The sequence below is a fragment of the Filicampus tigris genome, chromosome 11 (assembly GCF_054856515.1).
Source record: "Filicampus tigris isolate MCC_2025a chromosome 11, RoL_Ftig_1.0, whole genome shotgun sequence".
NCBI lineage: Eukaryota > Metazoa > Chordata > Actinopteri > Syngnathiformes > Syngnathidae > Filicampus > Filicampus tigris.
Window position 1 is genome coordinate 21,145,525 of NC_141227.1, and position 12,918 is coordinate 21,158,442.

At 41.3% G+C, this 12,918-nt stretch overlaps 1 protein-coding gene across 2 annotated transcripts in view; it reads right to left on the reverse strand.

Moving 5' to 3' along the window:
* Nucleotides 1–12,918, reverse strand: part of LOC147140109 (protocadherin-15-like) — a 216,314-nt gene that overhangs the window by 83,466 nt on the left and 119,930 nt on the right. For both annotated transcript variants that reach the window (XM_086045495.1, XM_086045494.1), the window contains 3 exons: nucleotides 8,403–8,609; nucleotides 5,773–5,907; nucleotides 2,853–3,002 (listed from right to left, as the gene is read on the reverse strand). In XM_086045495.1, coding sequence (XP_085901621.1) covers nucleotides 2,853–3,002; nucleotides 5,773–5,907; nucleotides 8,403–8,609 — 492 coding nt within the window. The remainder of the gene's footprint in view (nucleotides 1–2,852; nucleotides 3,003–5,772; nucleotides 5,908–8,402; nucleotides 8,610–12,918) is intronic.

Genomic DNA, 12,918 nt, shown 5'->3' on the forward strand with positions numbered 1-12,918 from the left:
ATATATGAAACACTAACCTACGTTTCCAAAATACATTTGAACATTTTACTCATTTCATAGCATTTTTTTTAGCTGCGCTGTTTCCAGTACACGTCCATGTACAGTATATTCGTTTTTTTTTTTTTTTTCCTCGAATCAGATTTCATCTTCTGTGTGTTACCATGACAATCTGACCTGCCCTGGGCCTTAAGAATAAGTCATGCTGGCCTATAGAACTTATATATATACATATATATATGTTATAGATATTTTACCAATGATAATGTTTCCTTACCAATCGCATTTCAAATTTGCTTCACAGTGCTAAGTAGCTCGGTTTGTCAGTAGCAGTTTGCATACATTCCAATATTTAATGCTCAGCATCTCTGGTGAATGTTATATATTGTATTTAGATGAGTTTTGTCATATTAAAAGAATATTCATTCCCAACTGCTACAGGTGACGAACTGTGTGTGGCACACTTGTGTGCTGTTATATTGGGACATTGTATAGTGTTTATTGGGGCCCAATTAATCGCTAAGCCAATTTAATTATTTAAAATATTTAAAAAAATAAAATAAAAAAAAAGTTGTGTTTTGCAGATTGCATTTTTTATTTTTACAGATTAACATATTAGAACAGAAGGCAAATATAATGACATTACCCCCCCCCCCCAAAAAATATCAGCCAATTTTTGCCAATTTTTCTCTCTGTCGTAGAGTTCAACCAATACAAAAGGACAAAGTCCTGCAAAACATTCAAATGTTCCGCCTGTAAACATTTAGTGACCAAAAAGGAGTCATTTTATCCATTATATATTTTTCTAAATTACCGGCCGATTAATCGGCGACCAGAGCTCTCGTTTGCCCAAATCCACATTGGCCGTAGTATTAACGGTTGTGACCAGATAGTGGCGGAGTAAATCAGCCACTGAAGGCCAAGTGAAAATGACATTTAACGAGTCAGTGTGGCTTTTGTGCAACTGGCCTATTTTCCACCACCAAGCCCTTTTGTACAATGTGGAATAAATAATTGGCTCCATTTCACTCCTTGCCCCCCCCCCCCACAGCTGTGAATATAATGCACTTGCACGCATCGGCGGCAGTGCTAAACATTTGTCGACCTATAGTAATCTCATACATATGACTAAGAAAACAAGCCTCACGACCTATTGATTGCTCTATTTATTTTTATTTTTTTTTACCGGCGTGTGTAGAGACGATATTAGTCATCCAGCGCGGATGCCTAAACAGCCGCGTTTGAATCCCGGAGGGGGCACCCTTCAGTTGTTTATGATACCGAAAAGACTGCAACAAGTGTACGATGCGCTGTAAAAGGTCCCCGCGGTGGGGTATGATCATTTACTTAGTCGCACCACTGCTAATGATAACTTCAGTGTTTGGAGTGTCGTAGTAACAAAATGACTGAAATGATGAAAATGTATATTGCTTTTTGCTGCAAGCAATTCATATAAAAACGTCTATGTTCCAATCTCAGTAATGCTCATGCTGATAAAATGGATACGAAGAAACGGGTTACGTGACCATGCTCAGAAACAACTCAACGCGCTCCAACAAAAAAAAAACTTTTAGAAAAACAGTACTCTGTAATTTTGTACTTTAGAGCAACATAAAAAATATTTAACATAATTAAACAGAATGTAATGGAAAGAATGACACGGTGTAATGCTGCAATTCAATTCATTGCGCTGCTCCTGCTGCCGTTCCCGCCTTGGTCGCTAGTAGGCAGTATAATACAGGCATGCAGACACAAACGTAGAAGAATAGCATTTCTTTTAGTACTACTGTAAGGGACTCAAGTAAGACAATGTGAAATTTGGGGGCCCGACCGATTAATCAGCGAGTTGATTTAAATGAGTTATATTACCTCTTTTAACATCTTCAAAAATCAGCAGTTTTTTTTTAACGATTTTATTGTTTTGTTTGCTTTTTTTTTACACATTATACAGTGGTATTGACTTCAAATACCCCCCCCGCAAAAAAAAGATTTTTCTCTCCGTTGTAAAGTTAAACAAATATTAACGTAAAATATTGTAAAAACAGTCTGCCTTTGATTCACCTTTATTGTTGTGAGCATTAAGTGACGAAAAAAAAGTTATTTGACTTATTATATACTTTTTTTTTTTTTTCTTAATCAAACAGCCGATTGGTCGGTTATCAGAATTTTAATTTGGAATCAGCATGAAAAAAAAATCCATATCAAACGGGCCCTGGTAATTTTTGTAATTCTTCGTCAAGGATCACGAAAACGTGCCTTTGAATATTGTTATATTGTCAATCTACATGTATTGCTCCACCATTTTGTGTTTAAATATCCTTTTCTTCATGGGTTTTAAAACCGTAACTATCGGCGCGAGTGAATAACATTTTCCATTACATACTTTATGCTAACAGTAAGCTAGCGAGCCATTCGTAAGGCAATGTTGCTCGGTTGTTTTGAATACACAATGTGCAATTTTCTTTGTTTTAAGTTTAAACTTCAACTGGAGGTGTCATTAAACAGCTTTAAGCCTCCGTTGCAAGAAGCGTTCACTATCTGCCAAAATCCTGCTTGCTGCGAAGTGAGTTGATTTCATTGCCATCATATTGCTCGCTAGTCAAAGAAAAAATAAATAAATAAATAAATCAGCCAGAGACAGGTTATGTTATCATCATTATGGCTCAGGATACAATCCAAATTACTTTGAAGTGGTTATATTAAGGCAACTTGTATATGAAGCACACCTTTGACAACGAAAATGCTTCCCATGTGGCGGCGGCGCGGATGACTGCGTGTCGAGACTACAGATAAGATTGTGGGTTTCTGAGAGAACGGAACAAGCGGGCAGAAATGTTATTGTGCGGACTGATTACCTGCAGCACCGTCTCCCCGGGTTGCATGTCTGTGAATAAGTCCACGCTGTAAGACACCTGCGCAAACGTGGGCGTGTTGTCGTTGGCGTCCATGACTAAGATGTTGACGGCGACGGGGCCGCTCCGCTGGACGCCGTCCGACGCCACCATCTGCGCGAACGATAAACATATTGCGCAGGGTGGATTTGCTGCGGCCGCGCGAGACAGAAAAAGTACAGATTCGACGAGAGCGTCACAAGCAAGTGTTACGGAATTGTCCTTAAAGGAGGTGAAGGCAGGACAAGGCCACCGCTGAGCGCTATCTGCTTGTTTACGATGTCTGAAAGCATGACCAAGATTGCACGATTTGGAATAACACAATCAAGATGCGTAAGTTCACCTTTAAGAGGTTGTAGAAAAATATGACATTTAACATTCAAGAATTAGAGCCACTATATTGTTATATGTTTGTTGTTTATAGGGCCTCAACGGTATGAGGACGACTGATATAGTTGAAAATATACAACCAAGATTTTAAGATTTTATGTAGTATTATAATTAGGGATGGATGAGTACCGATGCCAGGATTAGTATCCGGGGTGATATCGGTCTTTTTTTTAAGGTATCGGATAATCATGTTGGCTGCCGATACCAGCCAGCGAGACCTAAGGCGGAAAAATATATATATATATGTAACGTCGAGTAAGTCCTCCAAGCTTGTAGTTGGTGCTGTACTGCGGCCGTTTGACACATTTGTCATTCTGTGAAATGAAATTGTATATAGCAAAAGTACTAGAGGTGTCGGTACTCAATACTCTGAAAAAAGTTGTACTGAACATCCCAAATTATAATATCATGTTATTTATTTTATGGTTATGATAATACAATATAATATATTTGGTAATATTGTTTACTTGTATATAATTTAAACAAGTTTCAGTTTGTATATAATATATTCATGCATATTTATAATTGAGTCCATACATACTCTTGTGTATTTCATATTGTTGATGTAACTTTATAATATTTCTGATTATATTTTATATTACAGTATTTCCAAAGTATTTTCCCCCAGTAAGAAAATGTGTTGAGGGTCTGTTCACAATTATATTATTTACACTTATATCAATTCATACAGTATGTATTTATTCATATTCAACACATAAATCTATATAGTATGTACTACTGTGTATTTAATATGACAATGTAAATTTTTTAATTACCGTACCATTTTTAATTTTATTTTTTATTTTTCCAAAGTTATGAAATGAGATGAGGACCTGCTCATACCCTTTTGCTATTATTTATTTGTATCTATATGAATGCATTTATTGTTATATTTAATCTTTTTTTTTTAATTATTATTTTTGTTTAAGATGTCTGCTTTTTATCAGCTCATTATTCCAGACGGTTATATGCCGTTTTCCATACATATTTTTAAAAAAAAGTTTGAAATGGTATTTCTGTTGATCACAGTCGCCGTTTGATCCGAACTAGCCATACATCATTAAAAGAAGAACAAACAAATTTCTTGTCAAACTCGCCCTGCGTAATTTATTCAATTTGTGAATCAGATTGGCCCCTATGTGAACTATGAGTAATGATAACATAATCAAAATATTTTAAGGACTTTTGCATCTGCCCTTTGCCAGATGGATGCTGAAGGTGAAATAAAACAAGTGGGTGAGGTTTTATTGCAACACATTCGCGTTTGACGCAAGGTTAATCTGTCAGGAGAAGGATGTGTTTATTAAATCGAAAACTTTACAAGCAGCGTGCGTAGGAGCGATATTGAGGGCGCTTGTATAAAGCTTCACCTGCAGGACAACCTGTAAATGGATCAAAGAAGGTTTTTTTAGGGGCTTTTTTTTTCTCCCTCCCATATTGATTATCAAGATTTGGCAGCCAGATTAGAAAATGTAGTGGGTAGAGCGATAAAATAAAATGGGAGAATCCATTCTGAAAGAAGCCTTCTACACCCGATTTTACCTTTTGCTGATTAAGCGGCACTTCATATTAAACGGACCCATTGCACCAAGTGCCAGTCTTTCTCATTTAAAGCCTTGTAAAAATCAGCTTCTTTTTAACTGAAGAATTGAACTTGGCACCATGACGCTTTAAAGCCGAGTCCAAGAAGATGAAAATGCTACTGCGTGTTAAAATGAGTGTGTGGCTTCAAGGTTGAACATGATAGAACATTGAATTTGCAATTCGCTTGTCGAGTTGCTCTAAAAAGTCAACGGCGGAGAAACTCAATGTGGGGTTGATATTTTCTAAATGATATATGTTCTTGGTACAATTTATACATCACGTATTTAGTTCTGAGACATGTTCATTTTCGTGTAATTGCACTGTCGGCCACTAGATGGCAACCCACTACTTTTTGGGACATTTTTGTACATTTTGAGAAGAGAGTGAAGCTCATCCTAATTTGAAATCGTCTTCAATCCTGCTTTTTACGCCTACAGACTGTGACGGCGGAAGGGTCGTTGGACTTACTGTATATTATTTGCGGCAGCAGTCCTGGAACATTCCTGACAAGCTGCCAACAGAAGTGAGGTCCGCCCCCGAGCGTAATACCATCTGGTAATTTCCGTAACTTTTGTTTTCTCTGCTTAGCTCTCGAATGCCGTTAACTGTTGAGTTTGTAAATGCTTGTCGGTGTTTGTTTGTTACCTTTGCTTGTGTGACGCACATTGAGTTGCCTTGCGTATGAAATGTGCTGCTTAAATAAAGCCGCCTTGCCTTGCCTTGGCACAAGCACGTACATTCGCAGGAACATACGGTGCCGCCGAATGCCTGCTAAAGGTCACATCGTGCGGGAAGTGCCTGGCCCTAACTTTGTGTCTTCTCTGACCTTTGTCCCAGACAAACAAAACAAAAGGAGACGCGGGTCAAAGGTCGGCGATAATTTACCGCGGCAAGTAGGAGCGGGGCGTACCGTGAACGTGTAGGTCATCTGCTTCTCCCGGTCGACGGGTTTCAGCAGCCTCAGGTAGCGGATTATGCCAGCGGAGGTCAGGCTGAAGAAGGCCGTGTAGTCGTCTAGGGTTATCTTCAACATGGGGTCTCGAGTCTTGCGACAGCGGGGACATGGAAGCACAACACCAAACGCGTTACCATGACGACGTGAACGCTCCGCGTCCCTTCTAAGGCTGAGGGAGGCAGATGTGTGATCCCCATAGCGAGGAGTCGGAGGAAGGCTCGATCAGTGTTTATTTCTTTTTTTTTTTTTTTTTTTTTTTTTTTTTTTTTAACGTGACAATATCAGTAAAAGAATCATTTCTACTCAAACAGCCACCTCCAGTCTCAGTTTTCCACAAAGACAAATAAAAATAAGATGCGCGCTATTGACGAACAATAGCTTTCGCACAAGCGGACAACTTATTTGTCTGCGCGTCGGCCGTGGTCATCGGCGCGTTCGATTAGCGTCTGCCAGCCTGCTTTGGTAAACATCACAACAGAGGGGATTATCGATTACGTTCCGCGTGTCTACCCTTCGCAATTTCTCCTGAAATGCACAGGGGGGGGGGGGGGATGATGTTTTGAAAGGTGAGTTGAGAATGGTAAAATGTCTGTTTGAGGAAGATATATAGAATTGTATAATCGTAAAGGTCTCACAAACACAGCATTATGTCATCAAATGCATGCCAGAGAAGTCCCCTTTTCCAACAATAACAAGACACAGCAGGATTCGAAATGCAAGCAAAGTATATGGCGGCACAGCAACACACTCCAATAAAAGACACGCTTTCACACAACTCAATAACAGATTGACATTTTCACCGAATCACCACGACCTACACTCACTTGGTACACCTTCACAAACTAATGAGAGCGCTGTCCATAATGTTGCCTTTTACAAAGATAATAATGCTCAGTTTCCAGAGGGATGATTTAATGATATGACAAATTTGTCCTTTGTATCTTAATGTGAGAAAAACTTCTTCATAATATAACGCGATGCAATTCTAAACCAACCACAATAATAAACACACTGCTAAATTCACGCCTCTTGGGATACTTTTGTTAAAACCGATTCAGTGTTCTTAATCATTACTAGTTGTGCTTTTCCTTTTTGTCTTATAGCAACATTATAATGCCCTGTGATTGGCCGGCGAGCAGTTCAGGGTGGATGAATGAGTGGAATATACTATAATATATTTAACTCATTCACTGCCATTGACGTATCTATTTGTCTTTTCAGAGTCCAGCCATTCAATCCCAAGAATGTATTCATATTTTTTTTCATTTTTTTTTTTTTTTTTTCAAACGTTAGGGTAAAAGAGGGTCTGAAAATCTCTGGCAGTGAATAAGTTAATGGTATCACAATTTTTTTTTCCTCTAATATATTTTAAAGAGTACTCTCTTAATGCGATTATTTATGAAACAATTGTATATATTAACACATAATTATTCATCAAGACCATTTTATTTATTCACAATTGCTAAATATGATATGCTATACCTAGCACATATTACAATGACAATATTACAAATAGTAGTAATATTAGCTTTAGTAGTAGTAGTAGTACCTTTGGTGTTGTAGTAGTCATTAGTATTATTATTAGTTGCTAGCAGTAGTAATAGTAGTCGTAATAGTAGTTGTCATAATAGAAGTAGTAAAGAGTAATAGCAGTTCAATAATAGTAGCAGTAGTATTAGGTGTGGTGTTAGTAGTAGTGGGCTAGTAGTAAAAGAAAATAGTAATAGAGGTTGCTGCGATAGCAGGTGGTGTAGTAGTAGCAATATCAGTAGTAGTAGCAGTAGTCGTGGTAATAGTAGTAGTAAAAGAAAGCACTAATACAAGTTGATCTAATAGAAATAAAAGTAGTTCATGTGTTAATAATAATAGCAGTAGTAGCAGCAATACGGTAGTCATAGGAGTACTACTCACAGTGGTACAAGTACTGGTATTAGTGATCGTAATTTTTGTAGTAGTAGTGGAAGAAAGTAGCACTTGTAGTACCTCGAGCAAGTGACTCAAAACTGCGCATTATTCTGTCATTGGATTGCGCAGGTGTACGTAATCAAGTGCCAATCGAGCATCTCTGTCATCTTTATCGTCTCCAAGAGTCCTGAGCGCTTTGACCGTGCACGTGACGGAGGGATGTCCCGAGTGGGACTGCAGGGCCGAGCGCCAATCTTGGCTTCATTAGCCAGCAAATGAATCGCAACCTATTTGCAGTCTGCGCTAAATGCGCGCGTATTCTTCCGACGAGCGCCAACGTGGTGCAGCGTCCGTTCGGCGGCACCCTCAACCAAATTGAACTGAAATGCGGGTTTAATGCGGCACCATCAGGAAGCCGTTTTGTACAGGGAAGTCATTATCTCCACCGTATGTTTGATACTTGGAAAAAACTCAGGACATCCCCATGACACGCTCAAGTCTGTTTGTGCGTCAGAGCTTTGGAAAGCCTCCCCGTTTACCTACAGGTGTATCACCAGGAGCCAGCTACAATGATGACAAACACGGGAAATGACTGGTAAACATGGACGGTTATTCTCGGACGCATGTGTGAAAGGACAATGGCTGTGGTTGGCCGGCGCTACAGGTCGGACGGGCTTTACCTCCTCCACGTCGTTATCCAGCGCCACGATCTCCAGCGGCGCGGTGAGGTTGAGACCGGCCGAGATGGTGGCGCCCACCGGGGACGACTCGCTCACGTAGCCCTGGTATGTGACGAACTGGAAGTATGGCGCCTGGTTGTTCTCGTCGAGGATTTCTATGATGAGGTCGGCGTAGGCCGGCAGCGGGTGGCCGTTGTCCTGTTCGGCCTGAGAGCGCAACGTAAAGTGAAATGCAGAAGTTGAATCTTCTTTCCTATCATTTATTTTTGCCGAAAAGCTGACCTATTCCCTGTCTAATATAAGGACATCGAATGGCATCTTTCTGTAAAAAAAAAAAAAAAAAAAAATGTCCGAGCGAGGGGAGGAGCTTCATATACGCAGGCCGCAGCACGGTCTGAAAAAAACGTAGTGCTTTGGCACCACCAAGTAGCATCTTGTTGTAAAGGAACTATGTTAAAATGAGGGGAGGAGCTTCACTTACGCAGGCCACAACCCTGTCGAAAAGTAATGCTGTGGCACCATTTAGTGACATCTTTGTGCAAATGAACTATGTTGAAGTTACTGGAGGAGCTTCATTTAAATAGACCACAACCCTGTCTAAAAGAAAAATGGGACTTTGGCACCGTAGTGGCATCTTGATGCAAATAAACTATGTTGAAGTTCGCAGAGGAGCTTCATTTACTCAAGTCATGGCTCTGTGGAAAAGAAATGTTGCGCTTTGGCACCATCTGGTGGCATCTTGGTGCAGAAACTATATCATAAAATGAGGGGAGAAGCTTCATTTAGACAGGCCATAACCTCATCTAAAAGAAAAGTAGTGGTTTGGTGCCACTTATCGATAACGTACAGTATGTTATGTACGTTATGCTTGTGGTGTTCGAATCCATTCACAACGTGTCTTAAATGTGTTTTGTAATACATTTTAAATGTGTGGAAAACGAAATGGGAGGGATGCTTTTTCTATGTCACGATTTTTTGGGGTGTCTTGAATACAAAACAGCGAGCTGAGTTTCAAATGTATGCAGTGATAGCTTGACATTGCGAAACGCAGGCGGGGCGGGGACGCCGTAATCGCGCAATCGTTCCTCAGAACGTAATTTAAATGACACAAAAAAGTCGAGCAAATTTAATCAGCGGCTCATTGAGAAACGGGGCCTTAATAATTGGCACCGACGCCATCGTAATTAGAGGCTCCGACTGCAAAAGGCAAAGAGGTTCCCAGGCGTTGGGCAACAGGCTGAGTTCCAAACGTAAACAAGTGGTGAGTCTGAAAAGGCTGCGGGAAACTTAATCGTTCGATTCCACTTCCTATTTTGTTGATTTTGGCAAGACGAGGCATGCAAAAGCAAACCGTGTCACTCCACTCGGTCAACTTTGAGGATCCATGAGTCCATTTTCTGTAGCGCTATTTTTGAGCTCATCTGGGTTGTGGGTGAGCTGGAGCCTATCCCAGCTGACTTTTGCGTGATGGTTATCGGGCTTCTGAAAAGCTTGTTGATGAGCTGATCGTATGAATCGGGTGTGTCGGAGGAGGGGGGGGGCATTGAAAACAGGCTGGATAGTGGCTCTCGAGGACCGGATTTGGGCACCTCTGCTGTAGTTCAATTCCAACTGTCCTATCTAATTTTGTTTCCCTTCATTCCTACTTTTTTTGTTGACCTTGTACAGCCGATCAATTAGTAAATTAACTCATTCACTGCCAAAGATTTTCGGCTTGTCCTTTGCCCAAACATTTGAAGAATATTGAAAAAAGTAAAATAAATACATTCCTGGGATTGAATGGCTGGATTGTGAAAAGAAGAATAATGGCAGTGAATGAGTTAAGGATACGGTGGTTTATTAGCCGTTTCTCTTGAAAACATAAAAAAAATATAACCGAAATACGTTTATAAGGAAAATTGTCTGTTTTTGGAAAAATCCTCCAGTTCTTTAAAGTAAAACCGCCAACTATCCAGAGTTCCGTTCCTAGTTGCATGCACACGGCATTGACTATTTTTAACGCAGGAGCAAAGTCACAATTTGCGCAGATATTCGTATGAGAAATACTTCTAATCCATGAATAATCAAATTCGATTGGGATTCTTAAACCACGTACGCAGTTCATAACTTCAAAGTATCGTACTGTATGTGCTGGAGCATCGTTCATTCCCCTTCTATTCGCGGTGCGATCAATTTTTATAACGCGGCGCGTTACCACACATGAACGTGCGTCATCTGATCCGTGTGTCCCCGAAATGTTGACTTGAGAGAAGCCCAACCGGATCAAACTGAAGCAATGTGCTGTGGTTCTGCTCTATCCTTATAAGCGCCCGCCATGCCACCCACAAAGAAACATTACGATTTCAGGAAAAAAAAAAACAGATGAGAGACCGTGGGTGAGCTGCGGTGAGGCAACATCTTAAACCATGACCCGAGACCAATTCCGCACATGGGCTGAATCTTGCCGAGCAGAGCGACAATGCTGCTCGGGATGCTGCTAATTGTTGAAAAAAAAGTGCGCGTGATGATTCCATATTGCCGGTTATTCCGCCTTCAAGCTAGCTGATGACATTACGACCTGGTTTCATTGCCACCGCAATGTCACGCAGGACCGTCCGCGTACACCCACACTCTCCTTACACGAAGATCCAACTGGAACACAGAGAAAGAAAAAAAAAAAAAAAAAAAAAAAACACCCCGGGGAAAATGGCTGTCATTGACAGATAAAGTCTACGCGCCATCTCAACATGATATCGCATTTGAGTCTGGTACAAGACAGACAGGCGGTGCAGGGTTGCCGTGTTCTCTTGAGAGTCTCCTCTTCAGCCGGGTTCCCGTTTCGAGCCGAAGCGGCGCTAAATGACCTCCGCCCCGCTGCCGCCAACCGGGAGATTCACTGCTTATCGCTCGCTCGCGTGTCTCCCAATCCCATCATCCCTTAAAGTGTCACCGTAGATCGTTTCGTTTTCCTCCCCCCACCCCACCCCGCCCCCGGTGTATGATAAGACAACTTCTCTTGGCGCGCAGCTCCATTTGTTCCTGTTTCAGAGGTGCGACGCAATACGTTGTGCTTGATGTGGCGCATTCTCAAGACACCGATGTCTAAACGCTCACTCCGATTCATCGGTAACCGTTCTCGATCGTACTCCCCGCTTCCCCATCTCTGTCAATCAACGCTGCGAGCGTCCTCCGCATGCATCCGCGGTGTTGTTTGCGCTTCTCCTTTGAGCTCATATTCCTCTCATCCCATCCTTCACAGTAAACAGCGAGTTAAACACAGCACCCAGAGGGGTCTACAGGCCGATGATCCTTTCGGTGGTGGTGGTGGGGTGGGGAATAAGGCTTACGGTTCCATCGGTTCAAATTAGATGTCACGCGAGAGATGCTAACTTTTTCCCCTCACGGGTGGTCACATCGACTTAGGCTCGATCACCAAAGCGGCTCCGAGATAAGGTAAGACAGCCTTCAGCGGCTGAGGCTATCTACGTGGAACAGGTGGACTACTAGCCGACTCAAAGTGAACTCATTTTCTGAAAAAAAAAATTAAATCATACACACTTATAAATTTAGAGTGAAGAAAGGTTAACCCAGGTTACAAACTGGACCAGCGCCTCAATAAAGTCTAATCCTAAACGCTTCAATATGAACTGGGCTAGCGCTGAGGGTATTCACCGATCCATCATTAGACTCCAAACTGGATCAGTACCGAAATACTGAACATGGATGACCACCAGGATAAAAACTAACCCTAACACTTAGAGTAGCTAGAAACTGGAACAGTAGGAGAATAAACTGAGGTTAAAAGATGACCAACACCAGAATAAATAAATACACTAACCCTACACTGGGGTTCAAACTGCACCAGCACCAGAAAATAGACAAACACTACCACTGTGATACCAACTGGACCAGAACCAGAATCAACACTAACACTGGAGTTTAACCTGGACGAGCACCATCATATGCACTAAGCCAATATTTGGATAGAAACTGGTCCGGGACCTGAATAAAACACAAACCTTTACACTGGTTACAAACTGGATCAACACCAAATTCGACACTCACCCTAAAACTGGCATACAAACAGGACCAGCACATGTATATAAATTATAAACCGAAACACTGGGATAGAAACTGGACCAGGACCAGAATAAACCTTTACACTGGGTTACAAACTGGATCAGCACCAAAATCAACACTTTGCCTAAAACTGGCATACTAACTGGACCGGCGCAGCCCATTTCCACTGGGACAGAAACTTGACCAGAACCGGAATAAACACTAACACTGTGATACGAACTGGATCATCATCAGGATCAAAACTAACCCTAAAACTGTGGCAGAAACTTGATCGGGACCAGAATAATCACTAACTCTAAAACTGGAATTCAAACCGAACAGCGCAGCACGGACAATAAAGCCCAAAGCAAGCGTTGCATTTTTTTTTTTTTTTTATTCTTTCAAACAAAGGCGACACAGTCAAGCTTCCTAGCAGCCGTGGAAATTGGAGTAAAAGAAAAAGTTGCGCAAGCTTGGC